At 50.2% G+C, this 23,684-nt stretch overlaps 2 protein-coding genes and 1 pseudogene across 3 annotated transcripts; all 3 read left to right on the forward strand.

Moving 5' to 3' along the window:
• The first annotated feature begins 414 nt into the window (after nt 1-414).
• On the forward strand, nt 415-19,554 carry LOC122684464 (UL16-binding protein 3-like). 2 transcript variants are annotated; one of them, XM_043888582.1, is made up of 6 exons: nt 415-586; nt 5,487-5,738; nt 5,962-6,237; nt 6,859-6,991; nt 8,109-8,284; nt 19,448-19,554. In XM_043888582.1, the coding sequence occupies exons 1-5, from the start codon at nt 514-516 to the stop codon at nt 8,248-8,250; spliced, it is 876 nt and encodes a 291-aa protein (XP_043744517.1). In that variant the 5' UTR covers nt 415-513; the 3' UTR covers nt 8,251-8,284; nt 19,448-19,554. The 2 variants fall into 2 exon arrangements, with proteins under 2 accessions (XP_043744517.1, XP_043744518.1); XM_043888583.1 differs by lacking the exon at nt 19,448-19,554 and having other exon boundaries at nt 491-586; nt 8,109-8,798.
• On the forward strand, nt 1,402-2,773 carry LOC122684466 (annotated as a pseudogene).
• Nucleotides 19,555-20,053: 499 nt separating the features above from the next.
• LOC122684486 (UL16-binding protein 3-like) lies at nt 20,054-23,380 on the forward strand. Its single transcript, XM_043888604.1, has 3 exons — nt 20,054-20,379; nt 21,474-21,609; nt 22,887-23,380. Exons 1-3 carry the CDS (start codon nt 20,127-20,129, stop codon nt 22,948-22,950), a joined length of 453 nt encoding a protein of 150 aa, XP_043744539.1. The 5' UTR covers nt 20,054-20,126; the 3' UTR covers nt 22,951-23,380.
• The last annotated feature ends 304 nt before the right edge of the window (nt 23,381-23,684 follow it).

A 23,684-nucleotide genomic window follows, 5' to 3' on the forward strand; every position in this document is an offset into this window, starting at 1 on the left:
CGGAAACAGTAACTGGGCTGGCTGAAAAGCTCCTTCAAGTTTTCCTAACATGGTGTGGAGAACCCTGAGGAAACTCAGTACAGTGCAAGGTCAGTGATCATCCAAGGCAAGCTCAAGGTGGGGAAGGAGGAAGCCCTGAGCTCTCCCCTCCATGACCTTCTTGCCAGAGATTCTTCCCTGACCTCTGATCAATTTCTATTAATTAGGGAGACCAAAATGACAAAATGATCTAACTAAGAAGATTCTGGCCATCAGTCCAAGCACAGCTCAATTGGGAAGAGGCGGCGGCAACAGCCCTTGCGGCGGCGAGTGGGGCGGGGCAGAGACCAGAACGGAAGCGGCTTCACCGGGTGACGCCGGCGCCGGCCCGGCCCCGCCCCGGGGTTGGCCTCCGCTCAGAGGATCTGCCGGCTGCCAGAGAAGTGCAGAACGTGCCCCCGAGGAAAGGATCCGCTCACCTGACCTGGCATCCTCCTCTCGTGCAAAATTGAGATCCAGGTGGCAAAGGGAGAGATGGGTGGCCCCGAGACCTGCCTTGGCTTCCTGGTCCTGCTTCTGATTGTCTGGTTCAGCGGGACGCCCGGCGGTGAGCTCGGGGATGAAGCTGCGGGGGGCGGGGCGCGTGGAAGTTGGGTGAGTTACGACCTGAACAGGGGTGGTGACGGCGCGGGGGTTCGCGAAACTCCTAGCGGGGTGGCGCCGCGGCCGCCTCCTCTTTCCCTTCCCCTGGCCCCTTTGCGCCTCGGTGGCTCCCACGGGCTACTTGCCGGCTCTCCGGGGCAGAACAGCGGTGCCTTGGGTGAAGCAGTAATGCGGGGAGTTTGGGAGGTGACGCTAGGAGAAGACGGGGCCAGGACGCTACAGGGAATGCTGTTGAGGCCCCTCAGGGCCCAGCCCGCCCCTTGGGAAGTGGGAGTCCTGGAGCCCGGCGGGCTGGGACCCGTCTGCCTCCCGGCGGGAAGGGACCCAGAAAAGCCGCGAAAAGCAAAAAGTTTGCGATCTGCGCACAGACCCCTTTCTGGTCCCTACTGCTGTCGGCCCTTGAAGGACCAGCGCTCTATATCACCGATCAGTTAACACCTGCAGGGCGGCCGGGCGAGGAGAGCTCCGCGGCCATCCTGGGGCCTGGGCGGGGGTGACCGGCGGCGAGTGACCGGGCTTCTCTTGGGCGGTGGAGGCTGGAGCTCTGAACGGACGGATGTGCGGGCCGGTCTCCCGGGGACGCGCATCCGAAAGGCCGCCGCCGGTACCGCTCGGGTCCGCTAGGCTGCCTGCCGCCCCGGCGCCCCCTGTCCCCGGTACTCCCACGCACTGTATCAGTGTTTGGGCTCGAGCTGTCGTGTCCTGGCAAAGTAGATTCTGAAGTTATGATACTAAATATAGCTCAACTTGACAGTAACTTCAGAAAGCTTCACAGTCTTAGAGTTGAAACGAAGGAAAAATTTCCATCCAGAAATTGAGGAAGGAAAACTTCAGCCTTGGACAAAACGACCAGCAGAGGAGCCCATTTATGATCCTGTACATGCAGCTCCAGCCGTGTCTACACGTGTGTTTTATATCAGCCTAGGGATTTGCTGTCCAGGTATATTTCTTGTAGTACTAGTATTAGCTGTTTTGCATCTTCATAGTGTGAAAAGGATTGAATTGGAAGATAGCATCAGCGCCAGCAGTAGTTCCCAAGGCCTGTCTCAGTCCCAGTCCTACCGAGATGCCTCAGTATGTGAGAGGCAACACACCCAACAATACAACTCCCATCTCCAGTTATCCTCCCTTGTGGGTAGAGGAGTAGGACTTGAGAAGCGTCACTCTTTTGGAGGCCAAAGCTAAGGTGAATGATATCAAAGTATCTAACCAGGGAGAGGAACTCAAAAGATGTACTCTAAGAAGGTACCTTTTGGTGTACTTTCCATGGGGATTATGTAGATGAAAAAGATCCAGATAAAGAGCAACAAGCATTTGTAAAGACAGTTAGAGATCAAGCTTCTGAAATTCAGGTGACAACAATGCTCCCTGAAAGTTGTAAGCTACGAGATCTTCATCACAAAAATCTTCCTATTACCCATGTGTGAACAGAAGAAGGGGAAAAGCCCATGGTGGATTGCCTTACATGAACTTGGGGGATCTTAAATTATTTTTATGACAGTGCAAATATGTAGAGGCCAATAGTCCACAGGCAACTTCTCAACAAAAGCTAGTTCACATGGCTGCTCATATTGCCTGTGGAATGAGCTACCTGGTCAGAAGGAAGTCATCCACAAAGACCTGGCTCCTAGGAGCTCTGTCATTGAATAACTTCAGGTTAAGAGCAAAGCCAGTCCCTCTCCAGAGTTTTGTTCCCCATGGACTCTCACTGTCTGGGGAACAGCAAAAACACCGGATCGATGGATGGCTTTTGAAAGTCTGGTTAACAATGAGTTCTCCAGCCTTCCCTGGTGATCCAGTGGCTAAGACTCCACACTCCCAATGCAGGGGCCTGGGTTCCATCCCTGTGGGGGAACTGGATCCTGCATGCCACAGCTAAGAAGTCAGCATGCTGCTACTAAAGAGCCCAGGGGTTTATGACTCTGGCCAAACACCCTAAGTGGACATCTACCCGTTTGATGTGGCCGAGTACCTGAAAGAGGGTTACCAAATAGTCCAGCCTATCAACTGTCCTGATGACCCATTTATGTGATGGCTTGTGCTGGGCCTTCGATCCAGAGGAGTTGTGCAGTTCCAGCAAAGGGCCTGGTGTCTCACAGAGGTCCATGCAGCCCTGGGGGCCTGTGTCTGACTCTCCTCTTACAGTCCCCCAGTGTCAGGAGGAATGTGCCTGTCAAGGCCCACTTGGAGCCAGCTAGTCACATGCATCACCCAGCATCAGAGAAGCAGATTTGTCTTTCAGAACACTGAGCTTTAGGAATGCTTTAGCGTCTGAACTTTCTAAGACAGACTTACTAGTGTGGAATGCTTTCTCAATATCACTTTTATTAGCTTGAACTGAAAATGTTTGTATAAATTTTTTACACATAGTTGCCTTTGTGGTATAGGTATATTCTTACAAAATATTTTTAAAATTGTTTAAACACACATATTTGAACTAACAATCTTACTACCAACTGTTTTTTATTTTCTTAACTTCTAAAGATAATGCACGTGATTCACTTTTAGAATTTTGCTTTCTTTCACTAGTTTTGGGAATGATTTGTTTTCAACATGCAGTACTTTTTCTTAGGAAAGTAAAAACCGTCCAGCAGTTATGGGCTAATGTCCCCTCTGCTTTGCTGCAGAATAGCTACCTTGGTCCAAAGTCCCATAGGGGAAGCCACAGGTGTGAGCAGAGGATAGTGGCCACATAACAACTCTAGTGTCACATCTAGGCCAGCTGCTGGTGGGTCTTATTTGTTCCCTGTGGCCCTGCTTATGCCAAAACACATAATCACTTCTATCCTATGATGGCTGGTCTAGCTGAACTAATGATTAGGGGTTAATGAGCCCAACTCTGACATTCCATGATCAGAGACCTCATCTCTGCCAGGCCCCAGGACCACACCAGGAGCCACATTTAAATGGTGTGACTTTCCCCACTGCAAGTGACATGGCCTAGCTTCAGGACACTCGGGGTCTGTGTTGTGAGCCTTCAAGTAGAAAATGGCACGTAGCACCTTTCTGACCAGAGATACCTCTGATGTCACGGGTTCTGCCGGGTCATCTGCCCAGGAAGCAGCTCCAGCCATGCTCACCGTTCACCAATTGTGACTGCTTTTGTGCTGGGACAGCAGATTGCAGCAGAGACCTAGGGTCTGCAAAGCCTAAAATATTTCTTATGTACTATTACAGGAAACCTATGGCCACAGTGGTAATTAACTGGAGCTCCTGAAGGCCTCTAGAGGTTGTACCTTGGTTATTTGTCTCTGTATTTCCTCCAGGATATTGTGTACATGTACCATTGGGGGTGGGGAGGTAGGGTCTGAAGTCTGAATCTGGAGTTCACTAATACAGTAGCCTTCACCCCACGTTAATTTACTAGCTACTCAGGTCTCCATGCATGTCACAAGACCAGGGCATGTGAAATGACCGCTGTGTGGTCTGTGGACCCGGTGATAACCACTGTAAGAAGAACCTGGAGTGCTGTCCATTGATGGCTGAGAAGTCAGAGCATCGCTTCAACAACTGGGGGACCATGATGATGCTCTGGTTCCTGTGCCTGATATTAGAAACACACTAGGTGCAGTGTGAATGTGAGAGTAGTTTCTGCTTCTGCAGGTTCACTTACCCCAGTAAATAACCATGTGGCTCTTTGGGAAAGAATGGAAGGACTTTTGCACTAGATGTGGTGATGAAAGGGCCCTCCTCTATAGAACATGGCTTCTTTCTCTCGTGATACCTTCTGAGAAGTGGCTCAGATCTGGAAAATGGGCCTGGATCAGATGTTTTGTAGGGATGGCTGCCTTTGGCTTCCTGATCATCCAGCCCTGTGTGCTGCCACTCTTTAATTCTTTCAATGGTACAGTTTGAATCTAGGTTCTGCCCATCTGTTTGCCTTTAGGATTGCCCTGTGCTATGAGCCAGCATCATATTCTCTGCAGTCAGGCCCTGGCTGGCACTGAGACTCTCTAATCACTTTGACCCCTGCACCTACTTTCTGCTGACCCTGAGCATCCCCACCTGGAATCTGATTTTTCCACAACTTCCATCCCTGTTCCTGATAGAAGCCCACAGGAACACCATGTCCTACCACCATCCCTGATCTTCTGCAAAAATCGTCCTTGAGCTATTGGAGATGCTTCTCATCCACGCTTTCCTCTCGGGCTCCATAGAGTCCATCAGGCTTTCCCATGGAGCTGGTGGACTGCACACACTCCTGCCCTTTCACACCATGTCCGCCCTGGCAGAGTCACTTCTCTGAGCCTTGGATCCCCTCCTCTACCACCTGCCTCGGAAGTTCTGGACTTTCTCTTTCATGCCATGTGGGCCAGGCCTTTCTCCAGGCTTCCAAGTCCCATCCTAGTGGGAGATCAGCAGCATCTCCCTGGCCTTGCTAAGCCAAGTGACCCATAATTATAAACTCTCCCTTCTCCAGCTTTGGGTTCTGTGCTCATCCTCCCCACCCACACCCCCACTGGCTGTGATCCGCTTCCTCAGGAACAGCCCCCTTACCCTCTGCATCTCCCACAGACACTCAGAGAGAACCTGACATCCTCTGGGTTTGGGCCTTTCCTTTTGAACCAGCCTGGCCCATCCCTGGGAAACGTATGTGTGGCTTAGTGCCATGTGCAGAGCTTGTGAGCAGAGTGGAAACGGGGCGTCTCCAGGGCTGTGGGGTTTCTTGCCTGCCTGAGGCTTCGTCGTCTTCCTCAGTCGTGCCTGGTGAGGGGTGGGGGGCAGACGGGGGTCCTGCTCTGTCAGCCCAGCCTGCAGCCTTCCTCTGCTGTCACAGCCCTGGGGGAGGAGGCCCACGGGTCTTCTTCTCCCACCCTCACCCTCTCTGTGGTTTGCCTTCACAGACGCTCACTCTCTGTCCTATAACTTCAACATCGATCCTCAGCCCAGACCTGGACAGCCATGGTGTGAAGTTCAAGGCCAGGTGGACGGAGAGGTTTTTCTGTCCTATGATTGTGGTCATGCTAAGATCATATTCACAAGTATATTGGCAGAAGAAATGAAAACCGTAAAGGCCTGGGAAACACAGATAGAAACACTCAGAGATATCAGGGACCATCTGCGTGACTTTACACTGGAGAAACCCACGGTCACGGGTAAGTTAGAAAGTCCAAGTACAGGAGGAGCAGATCGGGGCTTAAAAGTGCAGTTGGATGTTGGTCCTTCCCTACTCGTCCAGTGGAAAGAGCAGCTGCTGCATGAGAGACCAGGGCCAGATCAGCTGGGCCCAGGGGACGTGGACCCAGGGGAGGTGGACCCAGGGGCAAAGAATATGTCAAGCCCAGAGGCTGAGCTCTATCTTTCCCACGGTGGGAGCAGACCCTCTCACCCTGCAGGCCAGGATGACATGTCGCTGTGAGGATGACAGACACATCAGTGGATCCTGGCAGTTTGGCTTGAATGGAATAATGAGCCTCCACTTTGATTCGGAGAATGGACACTGGAGAGTGGATCACCCTGGAGGCAGATGGATGAAAGAGAAGTGGGAGAATGACAGAGCTGTGACCGACTTCCTGAAGAAGATGTCAATGGGAGACTGTCGGTCCTGGATTCAGGCTTTCATGGTGTGCTGGGAGAAAATGTTGAAGACCTCGGGTAAGTGAGAAGGGAGGAGAAAGTGACAGTCCCCTCATGGTGACATGGACCCTGTGTGTGTGTGTGTGTGTGTGTGTGTGTGTGTGTTTGAGAACGTGATCTATTGGAGTTGAGTTGTCCTGAGAGAACAATGACCCGGGGATGCTCTGTCATCCTCCTTTCTCTTTCACCTCCTGACGTCGCTCCTCAGAGCACAGGCCTTTGGACAACTGAACATGGATTTTTGCTGATCCCAAACCTGTAGACATCTTTTTGATTTCTGGGATTTATTTCTCACTCTTTCCAGAATCTTCTTTTAAATGTCAGCAATCTTCCTTCTGGAAATCTGTCAATACCACCTCTGCTGTCAGCTCCTGAGGACTCCATCCTCATGTCACCGTCTCTGAGTCACAGCAGGACTGAGTGGCTGTGTTGGAAACCTTGCTTCCCCATTAGCTGTCAGAGCCCCGTAAGGACTGGGCTCCTCCCTTCCCCCCATCTCCCCTGAGGATCTATCACTGTGGCCTCCATGTGATGGGTGCAAACTGTCTGCACAGTAGGGGTACCTGAGTCAGGGGGGCTGAGGATGCATCTGCCGAGTTTGGGGTCTGGACAAGGGCATCACTCTTACTCTCCTTGCAGCATCACCGACCATGGGCCCCTCTGCAGTCCAGCCCACGGCCACAGCCACCAAGTCTAAAGCCTGGATCCTCCCCGTGCTCCTCACCAGTTTCATCATAACTGTCTTCGTGGGCTGTGTCCTTTACAGGAACAGGTACTGAGGGCAGAATCCAGTGGGAAGGCAGGGGCACAAGACATGGTGTGAGGAGGAGAAAGATAAATCCAAGCCAACCCCTGCCCCTCACTGACCCTCCTCATCCTGGAAATGAGCAGGTGGATAAGACCTCATGTCACCTGAGAGCAGAACTGGGACGAGCTCGGCCCTGAGTTCTGAGAGTCCCCACTGTCAGCAGACATTGTGAAAAGGGAGGGGCCCTCACTAGGCTGAGGGCCTATTGATGCTGAAAGGGTTGAGCCACGTCCCCTGACTGAGCACAGACCGCTGGCTGGCAGGGCCCAGGGTGGGTGGTGTGAGAACAGCAGGCGCTCAGGGCGAGGGCAGGACTCCCGGGGCTGAGAGCAGCATGGGGGCTCCACATGACGTGTCAGCGGGGAGGGGACCCACCCAGGGGCCAAGATGAGAGGGGCCGGGCTCTCATCCCAGGAGGAAGGGCAGGAGGCCTTTGCAGACCCAGCTCCAAAGGCCTGTTCTCGCAGGAAGTGGCTTGGGCCAAGCAGGCAAGGCAGGAGCCCCACAGGATAGACTGTGGGAAGGGGCGAGGCCAGGCCTGTGCTCCTGGGGCAGCAGCAGTTCTGACTCAGCCTGTGGCCTGCCCGTCACCAGCCTCCTGGGGACCCAGAGCCTCCATCACTGAGCGGCCCTGCCTTGAGCAGAGGTCCTGGGGATGGTGGGCCTGAGCTGGGGTGGAGGCGCCCAGCTGGGCGGGACCAGGAAGAGATGGGGGGCAGGGACCTGGTCCTGAGAGCTGTGTGTGCTGCTGGCTCAGAGGCTGGAGGGGAGCGAAGGAAGGAGGTTTGCCTGCAGCCCCCCAGGGCTGTCAGGAGGCAAGGCCCCTCCTCCGGGACCTGCTCCCTGGTCCTTTAGGCCCCCCTCGGGGGGGATCCGGACCTGAGTAAAGGGAGCAGATTGATTCCTCACTGGCTCCAGTCCTGAGCCTGAGCAGGGGGTGTCAGGGCCTGGGGTAGGGGTGGGAGTGAAGGACATAGGAGCCCCTATTGAGGGTGGGGCTTGGGAGGCTGGGGAGGGGCAGCCCCAGGAAAGTGACGGGATTCCTTAGCCTCCTGGACCAATACCTCTTTCTTTTCTGCAGGAGATGCTGCTCCCATCAAGCCCCTGACACATTCTCTGTCGGCCTCAGGACTCAGTCTTTGCTTGGCCGCCTTTGTTCTACTGACCACTTCAGAGCCAGGAGATCAGACCAGTATGCGGAGCCTGCCTTCCAGTTGTGCTGACCCAGATGCTCATTGTCTTCTGACAGGTCATATGGTGAACAGGCTTCTCAGTCTCTTTTTTTCTTCCCATCCTCTTTGGCGTCTTTCTCTTGGTGCTAAGTGACGGAATCCCTGCACTGAAATATTCAACTTGCTGAATAAGAAATCTCCTCAAACAGGACACTTTCTTCTTCTAGTTTGGGAAAATGAGACTCTTCTCTGTATGGCAATCTCAGTGTTGCAAATGGTGATAGTGGAAGAAAAATACCATCTGCTATTACAGGACTCAGGGATCCTTTCTACGTTCAGAGAAACATCTTCAGAGTATTTTCAACAGAACAAAATATTATGTCTGAATGTCTCTTTTAGTCATTTTATTTCATATAGTAATATTTAAGTCAGTATTTCACTATTACAAAAAATATAAATACTTCAAGCTTCTTTTTCTAATCAAGGAGGGAACTCAGGACATTTCACCGTTTTTCCACCTTCTGGGATTAAACAGAACTGATGATTGAGCTACATTTATTGTGGAAGCGAAGAATAAAAAGAAAGCTCTTAAAGTAACATGCAGTCTAGCTCTCGATCCCAACCGTATCCTGATAACCTGGATCCAAAGATCTATTCTGGAACTTGAGCAATAAAATCGTTGTTTATTTCATCGAGATCTGCACCCTCAGTGGTGACTCTGCTGTGTTCCTCTATGCCTCCCCCTCTGCAAGGAGGAGCCAGACTTTACCACATAAACTATGTCTGTTTTGAAAAGTAGGTTTATTTCCCCATTGATTGAGATTCATATTCAGAATAAATAATGAATTACTACAAATAAAGAAGATAAATTGTAACTTTTTGGCCACTGATTGAGCGGTTCACATATCGTGAATTGTTGTTCAGTCGTTAAGTCGTGTCCAACTCTTTGCGGCCACATGGTTGCAGCAGATGAGGCTTCCCTGTCTCTCAGTATCTCGAAGAGTACTGTCAGACTCATCTCCATTGAGTCAGTGATGCCATCCAACCATCTCATCCTCTGTCATCCCCTTCTCCTCCTGCCCTCAAGCTTTCCCAGCATCAGGGTCTTTTCCAATGACTTGGCCCTTCACATCAGGAATCAAAGTATTGGAGTTTCATCTTCAGCTTCAGTCCTACCAATGAATATTCAGGGTTGATTTCCTTTAGGATGGACTGGTTTCATCTCCTTGCAGTCCAAGGGAATCTCAAGAGTCCTATCTAGCACTACAATTCAAAAGCATCAGTTCTTTAGCACTCAGCCTTCTTTACGGTCCAACTCTCACGTGCATCACTACTGGAAAATCCATAGCTTTGACTGGACAAACATTTACTGGCAAAGTGATGTCTTTGCACTGCACATCCTACTCAGCATCTTTCTTTTTTCTTCTCAAACCAATTTTATCGCTTGACCTTGATGGTCAGTTTTGCTTTCTTATCATGCATGTGTTCACTAGAGGACCATTTTGATTTCCTTTAAGTACTTTTCCTTTGCTTTCACAACTTGACCAACTGTTTGATGCTAAAGGCCTGGCTTCTGGCCTGTCTTGGCTTTTGACATGCCTTTTTCCAAAGCTTAACTAGTTCTACTCTTGGATTTAAACTGAAAGATGTGTGATTCTTCCCCTCACTCAGACATGTAGAGGCCACTGTAAAATTATTTTTTTCTTTTCTTTAGCTTTTCTTCCAAGGAGCAAGCATCTTTTCATTTCTTAATTAAAATTAATTTTCATTTAATGGCTGCAGTCACCTTCCACAGTGCTTTGGGAGGTCAAGAAAATAAAATCTGCCTCTTTTTCCACTATTTCCCATATTATTGCCATGAAGTGATGGCCCCGGATGCCAAAATCGTAGTTTTTCGAAATTGAGTTTTAAGTCAGCATTTTCACTCTGTTCCTTCACCTTCTGTCAGAGGCTTTTTAGATCCTCTTCACTTTCTGCCATTCGGTTGCTATCATCTGCACATCTGAGGTTATTTGTCCAGGCAAACTTGATTCCAGTTTGGGATTCATCCAGCCCAGCATTTCACACAATGTACTCTGCATAGAATTTGAATAAGCAGAATGACAACATACAGCCTTAACTTACTCCATTTTTGAGCCAGTCCATTGTTCCATGTCTTGTTCTGACTATTGCTTTGTGTCCTGCATATAGGCTTCTCAGGAGACAGGTAAGCTGGTCCCGTATTCCCATCTCTTTAAGAATTTTCCACAGTTTGTTGTTATCCACACAGTCAAAGGCTCTTGCATAGTCAATGAAGCAGAAGTAGATGTTTTCTGGAATTGCCTTACCTTTTCTGTAATCCAGCAGGTGTTACCAATTTGACCTCTGCTTCCTCTGCATTTTTAAATCCAGCTTATACATCTGGGAATTCTTGCTTCACATACCGCTGAAGCCTAGCTTGAAGGATTTGGGGCATGACCTTGCTGTGAGATGTGTATACTGCTATGGTAGCTTGAACATGAAAACTGACCATTTCCAGTCCTGTGACCATTGTGGAGTTTTCCAAATATTGAGTGCCTATTCAGTGCAGCATTTTAAGAGCATCATCTTTTAGGATTTTAAATCATTCACCTGGAATTCTATCACCTCCACTAGCTTTGTTCTTAGTAATTCTCCCTAAGGCCCACTTGATTTCACACTCCAAAATATCTAGCTCTAAATGAGTGACCACACCACCATGGTTATCGGGGTGATTAAAATCTTTTTTTGTATACTTCTTCTGTCTATTTTTGCCACCCCTTTTTCATCTCTTCTGCTTCTGTTAAGTTCTTGCTGTTTCTGTCCTTTATTGTGTCCATCTTTGCATGAAATATTCCCATGGTATCTCCAATTTTCTTGAAGAGATCTCTAGTCTTTCCCTTTCTATTGTTTTCCTCTATTTGCACTGATCATCTAGGAAGTCTTTCTTATCTCTCCTTGCTATTCTTGGGCATTCTGCATTCAGATAGATAGATCTTTCCTTTTCTCCTTTTCCTTTCGCATCTCTTCTTTTCTCAGCTATTTGTAAGGCCTCCTCAGACAACCATTTTGCCTTCTTGCATTTCTTTTTCCTGGGGATGGTTTTGGTCAGCACTTTCTGTATGACGTCATGAACCTGCATCCATAGTTCTTCAGGCGCTCTGTGTACCAGATATAATGCTTTGAAGCTATTTGGCACTTCCACTGTATAATAGAAGAGATTTGATTCAGGTCATAGCTGAATGGCCTAGTGGTTTTTCCTACTTTCTTCAATTTAAGTCTGAATTTTACCATAAGGAGCTCATGATCTGAGCCACAGTCAGCTCCCGGTCTTGCTTTTGCTAACTATATAGAGGTTCTCCACCTTTGGCTACAAGGAATATAATCTGTCTGACGTCAGTATTGACCATCTGGTGATGTCCATGTGTAGAGTCATCTCTTGTTTTGTTGGAAGAGTGTTTTTCCTAGGACTAGCGTGTTCTCTTGGCAAAACTCAAATAACCTTTTCCTTCCTTCATTTTATACGCCTAGGCCAAACTTGCCTGTTCCTCCTGGAATCTCTTGACTTCCTACTTTTTCATTCCATTCCCCTATGATGAAAAGGACATCTTTTTTTGGTGTTAGTTCTAGAAGGTCATGTAGGTCTTCACAGAAGTGTAAACCTGTGAAAGGTTTGAACATATCCTGAATAATCAACCTGATAAAAAAAACTGCTGGGATATCCTCACAGATTGATATAAATGACAGCCTTTTTAATAAATCAGGATCAAGGGGTACCAGAAATGCAATAACAGGGATTTTCTCACATCATTTGTAGGAGAAAAATTGAATAATGTCCTGAGATGTCTATTTCACTGTATCTCAACGGTAGATCATTCACTCATCCTACTCCACAATCAACCCAGTGTTAGTTCCAAATGGAAAATGTGGACCAAAAGCCATGTAGATACAGCAAAACCTCAGAGATAGTTCAGCTTGGGTTCCAGACCAGAGAAATAAATTGAATATCATAATAAAGAGAATCAATCAAACTTTCATTTCCCACTTTGTATATAGCTTTGTTGACACTGTCTGAAGTCTGTTAAGTGTGCAATAGCTTTATGACTAGATAAATAATATACAGAGTTTAACAATGCTGTGTTTCTAAAATAAAGTTGTTTGAGCATCATCTGTGCCTTCATGAGGTAACATGTTTTTGCCAGTGGAGGGTCTTGTCTCAGTGCCTATGTCTGCTGACTGATCAGGGAGGTGGTTGCTGAAGGTTGGGGTGGGCAGGGCAATTTCTGAAAAGAGGACAACAATGAGGTTTTCCACATCCTATGACTCTTCTTTTCACAGATTTATCCGTAGCATGCAGTACTCTTTACCAGTGTTGGCATCCATGAAAATAACATGGATCTCATTGTACTTCTCCATCAGGCTCTTGGATGCTTTGTCAATCAGCAGTAATATTTTGAAAGGAATCTTTCTTTCTGAGCAATAGATCGCCATTGTGGACTTGAAATATTTGGCCACCAATGTTGTAAACAGATAGGCTGTCATCCAGGCTTCATTGTTTCATTTACGGAGCACAGCCAGAACAAATTCAGCCTAATTCTAAAGGGCCTTAGAATTTTCCAAGTGATAAATGACCATCGACTTCCAGTAATCTGCTGCATTAGTCCTTATCAAGAGAATCAGCCTGTTCTTGGAATCTTTGAAGCCAGGCATTGACTACTCCTCTCCAGGTATCAAAGTCCTGGTGGGCATCTTCTTCCAATAGGTGGCCCTTTTGTCTGCACTGCAAATGTCTAACTTAGTATGGTCACCTTCATAGATTATCTCAGCTATATCTCTTGGATAACTTGTGGCAGCTTCTCTGTCAGGTCTTGTACTACACTCTGCACTTTATTTTATGGAGATGGCTTCTTTCCATAAGCTTCATGAACCAACCCCCTGCTATCTTCAAATTTTTCTTCTGCAGCTTTTTCACCTCTCTTAGCCTTCATAGAAATTAAGAGAGTTAGGGCTTTGATCTCAACTAGGCTTTGGTCTCAGAAAATATTGTTGCTGGTTGTATCTTCTATCCAGACCTGCAAAACTTTCTTCATATCAGCAATAAGGATGTTTTACATTCTCAGAAACAGACTCCCATATTTAAAGAGTGAACTTTCAGTTGCTGGGGGAAGGAAGCAGAAAGGGATAGTTAGGGAGTTTGGGAAGGTCATGTACATGCTGCTCTACTTAAAATGGATAACCATCAAGGACCTATATATGGCATATGGTGTGTCTGTGTGTGCACACTCTGTGTGTGTCCAACTCTGTCCTCATGGACTGTACCCTGCCAGCTCCTCTGTCCATGGAATTTTCCAGCAAGAATACTGGAGTGGGTTGGCCTTTCCTTCTCCAGGGATTTTCCCAGTGCAGAGATCAAACCCACAACTCTGCTCAGTGTTATGTGGCTGCCTGTCAGGAGCGGAGTGTAGGGAGAATGGATACATGTATGTACACGGCTGAGTCCCTTAGCTGTTCACCTGAAACTATCCCAACACTATTTGTTAATCAGCTACACCCAATAAAGCATAAAGTCTTTTAAAACTAGACTGTTTTTTAGTTGAGTATTTGGAGCAAATTCTGGGAAAAAGATGAAAAAGAGATGAAAAACCCAACTGCCACTTTTGAAGAGCCCAGAGGAAAAGCAGCATATCTCACGTGCCCCCAGCACACAACACTTAAGGGATCAGCAGGTCACCTAAGCCACCCCTCTGACTGACCCCTGGGCACACCCCTCCCCTCACCCCATAGAAGGAACCAGCTCGCCCCACCACCTTGGGGAGCAAGCAAGGAAGGAACCTGTCATTTGTTCTCGCTCCCCTATGGTGCAGCAAGAGCCCCAATAAAGCCTTGCCTCAATTTCTTTTGATTAAGAAATTTGATTTATTTCTATTGTCTCTCCTCTGATAGATTAAGGAGTCCAAGAGCCTGGTGTGTAACAATTTGGGGACAAGAGACACATGTGGCCTGGAAGGAGGACTGGACACAGGCTTGGGTGGGGAAGCAACTTTGTGGGTTCAGGTGATGGATGTGTCAGGGGAAGACTCTCATGCATAGGCCTGGGGAACAGGGGCCTGGGTTTAATCTCTGGCAAGAGGCAACACGGGGACCATGTAGCTCCAGTGGAGGAGTCTGGTGAAGAGGCAAGTGACTGGGAGAACAGGAGAAAGAGGGACAGTGTTAGAGTCCTGGTCAGGGCAGCCAGGTGGGGGACAACGGGCCTCTCTGGACAGGCCTGGCCACCCCCACCCGTGCATTCTCCCGGCACCTGGACACAGAGTAGACCCCAGATGGGAGTAGAATCAACCGGGAGGTGATTTTAATGAGTGTTGACAATGAGCCTCCCTAAAAGAACATGAAACTCCACCTGATTGCTCTTGCTACTTCCTTAATATTCTGCTCGCATCCATTTCCAAATCTAGAAAGAGGGAAGCCAGCCTCACTCAGTGACAAGACATGAAATGGAGCACTGCCCGTGCTGAGGGGTCAGCGCGACCCTCCGAGGTCAGGGCTCAGTCACCCCTGAAGCTAGTCAAGCCCAAGAGCCCCGAAATAACAGAGATGGATCCCTCTGTCACAGACGTTGATCTCTCAATGTCATTGATAAACCTCTATGTCATAGATAGACCACTTCCCAAGAATTAGGAGGTCTTGTCAGTCCCAAAGAGTGATAGATCATCTCACTCATCATCAGCGGATAGCCCTGAGATGTGAACGTGAGATGTTCAGTGCTGGCTGGATGCTGCATAAAAGTAAATTTTGAGGAGGAGGAAAATGGATCACACAGGCTACCAGTGTAGAACAAGCAGCCGGAAGAGCCCGCCAGGTGGCGCCCGGTGGCAGCGCTGGATCCCGGTCTCCACCGGGAACCTGGAAATTCAGGTTCTGGCCTCAGTCCTCAAACTCTTTCTAATGAACAGTCACTTTGGCCCACAAAAGGTCTAGGACTACTCTGGGACAAAAACGACTAGAAAACATATTGCTGATGACACTGCAATGAAGGGCTGTCTCCAGGCCCTTTCAAGAGATCCGCAGAGTTCTTTGGTGTGGGTAGCTGTGGGGTGGTGGGTGGCGTGGAAATCTTGAGTCTTTTAAGAAGAGCAGGGCTTCCCTCCAACCTTAGTCGGTCAAGCCTCTGCCTGCAACGTAAGAGATCGGGCTTCGATCCCAGGGTCAGGAAGATCCGAAGAAGGAGGCCATGGCGACCCACTGAAGGACTCTTGCCTGGAGAATCCCCACGGTCAGAAGAGCCCGGCGGGCTACAGTCCACGTGGTCGCAAGAGTCGGACACGACTGAGGGACACCACCACAGGAAGACTGCAGGCGGGGATGGGAGGAAAGTTGAGGGGCCAGAAGGATTCGGAGGAGAAAAGAAACGCTGAGGGACAGGAGGAGACAGGAGTCAGTCAGGAGGGGGCGGCTGGGTGGGGCCAGGCGAGGCTTCGGACGCCGGAGAAGGAGGCCCCGGGGTTCCCCGGGACTGTCTGGGCGTCACCTGAGGAGGAAGGGGGCGGGGTGACCCGGCGGGGAAGTGGTGGGAATGGACGGAAGGGCGGGGCGGCCTCTCTATAAATAGCTCCGCTCCCCCAGCGAAGTCAGATCAAAGACCTTCCACGTGCTGATGGCCACGACCACTGACTCCGTAGCGCGTCTTAGTTTGGCGGCCCTGCTTCTACTCGGGTCTTTCTGGTTCTGCCCAGTGCGAGGCGGTGAGTTCGGGGATTAACCTACCGGGAGCGGACGCGGGGCCTTAAGACCCCGAGAGGGACGCGGGTGTCCGCCGGGTTCGGGAACCTGCGCCGGGCCGCCTCCTGCTTTTAGACTCCCCGCGCTCCTTTCCCGCTGCGCTCCTGCTCCTCCGCCCCCACTCCCGGGCTGGTTGCCGTCTCCCGGCCCTCCCAATCCCTGTATGTAAAAGACACGATCTGGGTGAAAAAGAAATCCCAGCAGGAAGGGAGGGGAAGCAGGGAGAAGTGGGAGCCAGGGCGGCCGCAAGAAGTGCTGCTGCAATCCCCGGGCCGCCCCTCGGGGATTCGGATCCGTTGGAGTCCGTGCAGGACAGGTCGCGGCCGCTCCCGAGGGGCCGAACCCACGGGGTGCAGGGGAAGGCTGGGTGCAGTCTGAGCAGTTGCGTTGGGCGGAGGGTGGGAGCGGGAGATGGGCAGGGGTCTAGGTGGAGTCCGCAACCTGGGTGGGGAGTGGGCGGGCAGTGCGGGAGGGACGGGCGGGGAGATGCGTGGAGTCTGTCCTAGGAAGCCTCCTTAGAGTCCTGCTTGGTTACAACACTATTCTTTCCATATCCCTCCCCATCCCAAGAACCTCAGGGCCTCCAACAACTTCCCATCTGTGAAGGGACCCTAAACCTGCCCTCTGTCAACTGGCACCCTATCCTCTTGCCTGAGAATTCACCCCAGCAGAAGCCTCCCAGCCTGGCCCCCAGGACATAAAGCAGGAGAGCTAGGAAAAGAGTTTCCCAAAGTATCTGACACAGGGCACCCCCACTTCTACCCTTCGGTCCCACATTCATATTCCCTAAGACCATGGACACAGCGGTCTATAATAGCCATTAGTTAAGACAGGAGTTGGAAAGGAAAAAAAGGACAGGAGTTGGAGAACCTTTTCTTCAAAAGACAGAGAGTAAATCTGTCAGTCTCCACAAGCCATTTGGTGTCTGTGTGGTTAATACATCTTCACATTTGTGCTAGAAGAGCAGGCAAAGATGACCTGAAAAACCAAAAGAACCGAGTGGCTGCGCTGGGTCACACCACAGTGATAGATGATTCATCCCCTAGGGATTCATCCAAGGGGTGCCTTAGCTTCCTGTTTATGAACCAGAAACTTACTCTGTCCTGTCTTGTAGGTTCTGGTTGGCATGAATGTGAAAGGAGTGTGGGTCCAGCAGATATGGGCTAATGTCCCCTGACCCCCTCTGCTCTAGAGTGGCTTCCTTGGTCCATGGAGATATAGGGGACACTGCCTGAAGTCTCAGGCATGAGCAGAGAATAGTGTGTGCATGCTAAGCCGCTTCAGTCATGTCCAACTCTTTGCAACCCTATGGATTATAGCCCACCAGGGTCCTCTGTCCAAGAGATTCTCCAGGCAAGAACACCGGAATGGGTTGCCATGCCCTCCTCCATGGGATCTTCTCTCACCCAGGGATAGATCCCACATCTACTTCAGCTCCTATGTTGCAGGCGAATTCCTTACTGCTGAGCCACGGGGGCAGGCCCTGGAGAACAGTGGTCATACAACCATTCTGATGTCAGGCCTAGGCCACCCGCAGGTACATCTTATTTGTTCCCTGTGGCCCTGCTTATGCCAAACCACATGATCAATTCTATCCTATGATGGCTGGTCCATCTGAACTAATGTTTAGGGGTTGATGAGCCCAGATCATGATGGACAACTTTGACATTCCAGGACCAGAGGCCTCATCTCTACCAGCCCCCAGGACCATAGCAGGAGCCACATTTAAATGGTGTAGTATTCCCCACTGCACATCGCTTGGCCTTGCTTCAGGACATAAAGGGTCTGTGTTGTGAACCTCCAAGTAAAATGCCATATTCGGCACATAGCGCCTTTCTGACCACAGATACCTCTGACGTCACAGGTTCTGCTGGGTCATCTGCCCAAGAAGCAGGTCATCGTTCACCAATCGTCTGTGACTGCTTTTGTGCTAGGACAGCAGTTGTAACAGAAAACTATGGTCTACAGAGCCTGAATTATGTCATATGTACAATTATAGAAATCAATGGCTGCACTAGGAATTAAATGGAGATAGGATAGGGATGACACTCCTGCAGCCCTGGAGAGGTTGTAGGTTGGTACTCTAACATTTTCTCCAGAATATGACATTGTTCACACGTACTATTGGGGGATGAAAGTCAGTGTCAGAAGTGTGAACTTGGAAATTGCTTCTATGTTAGCCCTCACGGCAATTTACTATCTGTGAAGATTTTTCATTCATATTGCAAATGCAGTGGATGTGAAATGTGAATGAGAATGTGAAATGAGGATCAGTGAATGGGTGACATTCCTGTGAGCAGGATGTGGGAGAGTTGTGTATTCCTTACCACAGATCTCAGGCACCACAGTAATAACAGGCGGCCGTGGTGATGTTTCAGATTGCTGGACATGATGTCAGACCAACACTAGGTCCTTGTGAATATGGGGGTGGCTTCTCTGCCAAGTGTACACTTACCCCAGTCACTGACCATGTGGCTTCCAAAGGCCAGAAGGACCTGTGCACTTGCTGTGGTGATAAGAGGGCCCTCCTTGCTAATGCCTGGCATCTCTGTCTCTAGTAATGGATTCTGAATATAAGACCTGACTCAGTGCTGGAAACTGCACAGAGGATCTGGACATTTTGTTGGCATGTCAGCATTCAGCTTCCTGAACATCCAGTCTTGTGTTTGTCTCTGGTTTTGTTTTTTAATTTTTCCTTTCAATCGTGTAGTTTTTAACAGCGCTCACTGCTCATCCGTTTGCCTCTAGGGTTGCCCTGTGCTATGAGCCAGCATCACACTCTCTGCAGTCAGGCCTGGCTACACTGGGACTCTCTAGTCACTTTGACCACTGCATTTACTTTGTGTCTGAAATAGAGCACTCCCCCTGGCATCAGCTCTTTCCACCTTCTCCATCCTTACTCCTGCTGGAAGCCCACAGGTACACCATCTCCTCCCACCATTGATGACCTTCAGCAAGAGTCATCCTGGACCTGTTGGAGATGCTTCTCCTCCACTCTTTCCTCTTGGGCTCCACAGAACCTGGTGGCCTGCACACCTTCCTGCCCTTTCAAACCATGTCCGCCCTGGCAGATTCGCTTCTCTGAGCCTTTAATCCCCTCCTCTACCACCTGCCTCGGAAGTTCTGGATTTTCTCTTTCAAGCCAGGTGGGCCAGGCCTTTCTCCAGGCTTCCAAGACCCTTCCTAGTTGTAGATCAGCAGCATCTCCCTGGCCTTGCTAAGTCCTGTGACCCCTAAATGTGAATTCTCCTTTCTGCAGCTTTGGGTTCTGTGTTGGCCTTAGGAGCAGAGTGGAGATAATGTTATGAGCCTTCTCCACTTGCTCAGCCTGTAGGTGGTGTTGGGGGGCAGGGGGGCCTTCCTGCTCTGCCCACCCAGCCCTGCAGCTGTACTCTGCTCTCACATAAGTTGAGGGAGGAGGTAAAGGGTCTTCTTCTCCCAACTCTGCCCTCACCTGCGTTTTCCTTCACAGATCCTCACTCTCTTTGCTACAACTTCACCATCGATCCTCAGCCTAGTCCTGGAGAGCCATGGTGTGTGGTTCAAGGCCAGGTAGATGGGAATGTTTTTCTCTCCTATGACTGTGGTGGCGCCAAGATCCAATCCACAAGTCCATTGGGAGAGGAGGTGAAAACTACGCACACTTGGGAAACACAGACAGAAACACTGAGAGACATCGGGGACTTGCTCAAGTGGCGATTGTCTGACGTCATACCTGAGAAACACATGGCCAGAGGTGAGTTCAGTTCAGTTCAGGTCAGTCGCTCAGTCGTGTTCCACTGTTAGCGACGCCATGGACTGCAGCACGGCAGGGTTCCCGGTCCTTCACCAACTCCCAGAGCTTGCTCAAACTCATGTCCATCAAGCCAAACTCATGTCCATTGAGTCCAGGGATGAGTGAGCAAGTCCAAATACTGAAGGAGCACACTGGGGGCTTAGCTACATCCTTTGTTTATGGGTGAAAAATTCAACTGGATATTGGTCCTTCCCTAGTAGTCCAGTGGAAGAAGAGGGCCTTGGAGGAGAGAACAGGGCCTGATTAGCCAGGACCAGGGGAGGTGGACCAAGGTGAGGCAAGGAATTTGTCAAGTCCAGAGGCTGAGCTCTTTCTTTTCCTCGGTGGGTCAGGCCCTCTGACCCTGCAGGCCAGGATGACGTGCCGGTGGGAAGAGGATGGACACATCAGTGGATCCTGGCAGTTTGGCTTCAATGGCCAAATGTGGCTCCGCTTTGATTCAGAGAATGAACACTGGACAGTGGTTCATTCTGGAGGGAGGCGGATGAAAGAGAAGTGGGAGAATGACAGAGCTGTGACCGACTACTTGAAGAGGGTCTCCATGAGAGACTGTCGGGCCTGGCTTCAGGATTTTATGGTGCGCTGGGAGGAAATGTTGAAGAGCACAGGTGAGAGGAGCATAAGGACGTGGCAGTCCACGCAAGGTGATGTGAACCCACCGTCTGGGTGTGCGTGTGTGTGTCTGTGTGTGTGTGTGTTTTAGCAAAGTGATCCATCTAAAGTGAGCTGTTCCTGAAACATGGATGGCCCTAGAGAGTGTCATACTGAGTGATGTAAGTCAGAAAGAGAAGGAGAAATATCATATGACATGCCTTATATGTGGAATCTAAAAAGAAATAGTACAAAGGAACTTACAAAACAGATTCACAGACTTAGAAAACAAGCTTATGTGTACCCAGGGAAAGGGATAGTTAGGGACTTTGGGGAGGTCATGTACGCAGTGCTATATGTTAACGGATAACCAACAAGCTCCCACTGTATAGCACATGGAACTCTACTCAATGTTATGTGCCAGCCTGGATGGGAGAGGGGCTTAGGGGAGAAGGGGCACATGTATATCTATGGCTGGATCCCTTCGCGGTTCACCTGGAACTATCATAACGTTGTTAATCAGCTATACCCCAATACACAGTGGTTTTGGTGTTAAATAAAATAAAAGAATGTAAAAAGAGAAATAAATAAAGGGAGTTGTCCTGGGAGAACAATGTCCCGGGGATGCTCTGTCATCCTCCTTCCTCTTCCACCTCCTGACGTCTCTCCTCACAGCACAGGCCTTTGAACGAGTGAGTATGGATTTTTGCTGATGCCAAACCTGTAGACATCTTACTGATTTCTGGGATTTATTTCTCACTGTACCCTCTTTATGGAATCTTCTTTTAAATGTCCCCAATCCTCCTTCTGGAAATCTGTCAATACCACCTCTGCTGTCAGCTCCTGAGGACTCCATCCTCATGTCACCGTCTCTGATGTCACAGCAGGACTGAGTGGCTGTGTTGGAAACCTTGCTTCCCCATTAGCTGTCAGAGCCCTGTGAGGACTGGGCTCCTCCCTTCCCCCCATCTCACCTGGGGGTCTATCACTGCGGCCTCCATGTGATGGGTGTACACTGTCTGCACAGTAGGGGTACCTGAGTCAGGGGGCTGAGGAGGCATCTGCCGAGTTTGGGGTCTGGACAAGGGCTTGACTCTTACTCTCCTTGCAGCATCACCGACCACGGGCCCCCCTGCAGTCCAGCCCAGGGCTACAGCCATCGATCTCACCACAAGGATTGTCCTCGGGGTTCTCGCCAGTTTCTTCATAATGGGCATCATAGTAGCCTGGAGCCTTTACAAGAAGAGGTACTGAGGGCAGAATCCAGAGGGAATCAGGGGCACAGGGCCTGGTGTGAGGACGGGGAGGGAAATCCCGCAGGCTGAGTCAGAACTGCTGCTGCTCCAGGAGCACAGGCCTGGCCTCACGCCTTCCCACAGTCTCTGCTGTGGGGCTCCTGCCTTGCCTGCTTGGCCCACTTCCTGTGAGAATGGGCCTTTGGAGTTGGGTCTGCAAAGGCCTTCCCACCCCTTCCTCCTGGCATTGGGAATCCCATCCAACCCCTGCCCTTCACTGTACCTCCTCATCCTGGAAATGAGCCAGGTGAGTAAGACCTCATATAACCTGATAGCAAGAACTCAGACAGGCTCAGGCCTCAGTTCTGATGGCTCCTCACTGTCAGATGACAATGGGAAGTGGGGGGTGGCTGGGGTGCAGGAAGGCTGGGAACCTGTTGAAGTTGCAGAGACTGCTGTCTGGCAGGGCCCAGGGTGGGTGGTGTGAGAATGTGGGGGCTCCACATGACGTGTCAGTGAGGAGGGGACCCACCCAGGGGCCGAGATGAGAGGGGCCGGGCTCTCAGCCCCGGAGGAAGGGGTGGGAAGGCCTTTGCAGACCCAACTCCAAAGGCCTATTCTCACCGGAAGTGGCTTGGGCCAAGCAGGCAAGGCAGGAGCCCCACAGCAGAGACTGTGGGAAGGGGCGAGGCCAGGCCTGTGCTCCTGGGGCAGCAGCAGTTCTGACTCAGCCTGTGGCCTGCCCGTCACCAGCCTCCTGGGGACCCAGAGCCTCCATCACTGAGCGGCCCTGCCTTGAGCAGAGGTGCCTGGGGATGGTGGGCCTGAGCTGGGGTGGAGGCGCCCAGCTGGGCGGGACCAGGAAGAGATGGGGGGCAGGGACCCTGGTCCTGAGAGCTGTGTGTGCTGCTGCTCAGAGGCTGGAGGGGAGGGAAGGAAGGAGGTTTGCCTGCAGCCCCCCAGGGCTGTCAGGAAGCAAGGCCCCTCCTCCAGGGACCTGCTCCCTGGCCCTTTAGGCCCCCCTCAGGGAGGATCGGACCTGAGTGAAGGGAGCAGATTGATTCGTCACTGGCTCCAGTCCTGAGCCTGAGCAGGGGGTGTCAGGGCCTGGGGTGACTCTGTGATGCAGGAAGGAAGGAGGAGGGGACAAGAAGCTGCTGGGCCTGGGGTGGGGGTGGGGGTGGGGGACATGGGAGCCCCTCAGTGAGGGCGGGGCTGGAGGTGGACTGGGAAGGAAAGTGACAGGATTTCCTCCGCCTCCTGGACCAAGGCCTCTTTCTTTTCTGCAGGAGACGGTGCTCCCAGGAAGCCCGACAGGTGCTCTGTCTGCCTTTCTTCTGCTCTTCACTTTAGATCCAGGAGATCAGACCCCATGGATCCTGAGTGTGTTTTCTGGTTACGACGACACATCATCTCATGAGCTTTATCACATTTGATGAAATCCTACTCAGCATCTCTTAAAAAAAATCGGAAGCAATTTATTTCACCACTTTCTCCTGGTGCTAAGCGATGGAATTTCTACACTGAAATGTCCAGGTACTTGAAGAAATCTCCACAAACAGGACATTTTTCATCGTATTCTAGTTTGTGGATAATTAGACTCTGCCTCGTGACCTCGTTCTTGCAAATGGTATTGCAAGAAAAATACCATCTGGTATTATAGGACTCAGGGATTCTTTCTGTGTCTGGAGAAATCACCTCAGCCTACTTTCAATAGAACAAAGTTTTATTTATGACTGTTCCCTTAATAATTTATTATGCTGAAAGTGCAAGTGTTAGTTGCTCAGTCCTGTCTGACTCTCTGCGACCCAGTGGACTGTAGCCCGCCAGGCTCTCTGTCCATGGGATGCTCCAGGCAAGAACACTGAAGTGGGTTGCTGTTTTCTTCTCCAGGGACCTCTCCAACTCAGGGATTGAACCCGCGTCTCCTGTGTCTCCTGCATTGACAGGCGGATTCCTTACCATCTGAGCCACTGGGGAAGCCCATTTATTATGCTGCTGCTATTTAAATCAAAATCTCAGTACTCCAGAAAACTTGAAGTATTTGTTTCTCTCTCATGAGAGAAGTCATGATATTTCACCATTTC

This window comes from Cervus elaphus, chromosome 26 (assembly GCF_910594005.1).
Source record: "Cervus elaphus chromosome 26, mCerEla1.1, whole genome shotgun sequence".
In the NCBI taxonomy this organism is placed as follows: domain Eukaryota; kingdom Metazoa; phylum Chordata; class Mammalia; order Artiodactyla; family Cervidae; genus Cervus; species Cervus elaphus.

Excerpts from the sequence above, each read along its gene's own strand:
- LOC122684486 (XM_043888604.1), top strand. The coding sequence starts at position 20,127 with ATGACGTGCCGGTGGGAAGAGGATGGACACATCAGTGGATCCTGGCAG. Across the intron at positions 20,380-21,473 it reads GGAAATGTTGAAGAGCACAG|CATCACCGACCACGGGCCCC; the intron begins GTGAGAGGAGCA and ends CTCTCCTTGCAG. Across the intron at positions 21,610-22,886 it reads TGGAGCCTTTACAAGAAGAG|GAGACGGTGCTCCCAGGAAG; the intron begins GTACTGAGGGCA and ends TCTTTTCTGCAG.
- LOC122684464 (XM_043888582.1), top strand. The coding sequence starts at position 514 with ATGGGTGGCCCCGAGACCTGCCTTGGCTTCCTGGTCCTGCTTCTGATT. Across the intron at positions 5,739-5,961 it reads GGAGAAACCCACGGTCACGG|ACCCTCTCACCCTGCAGGCC; the intron begins GTAAGTTAGAAA and ends CGGTGGGAGCAG. Across the intron at positions 6,238-6,858 it reads GAAAATGTTGAAGACCTCGG|CATCACCGACCATGGGCCCC; the intron begins GTAAGTGAGAAG and ends CTCTCCTTGCAG.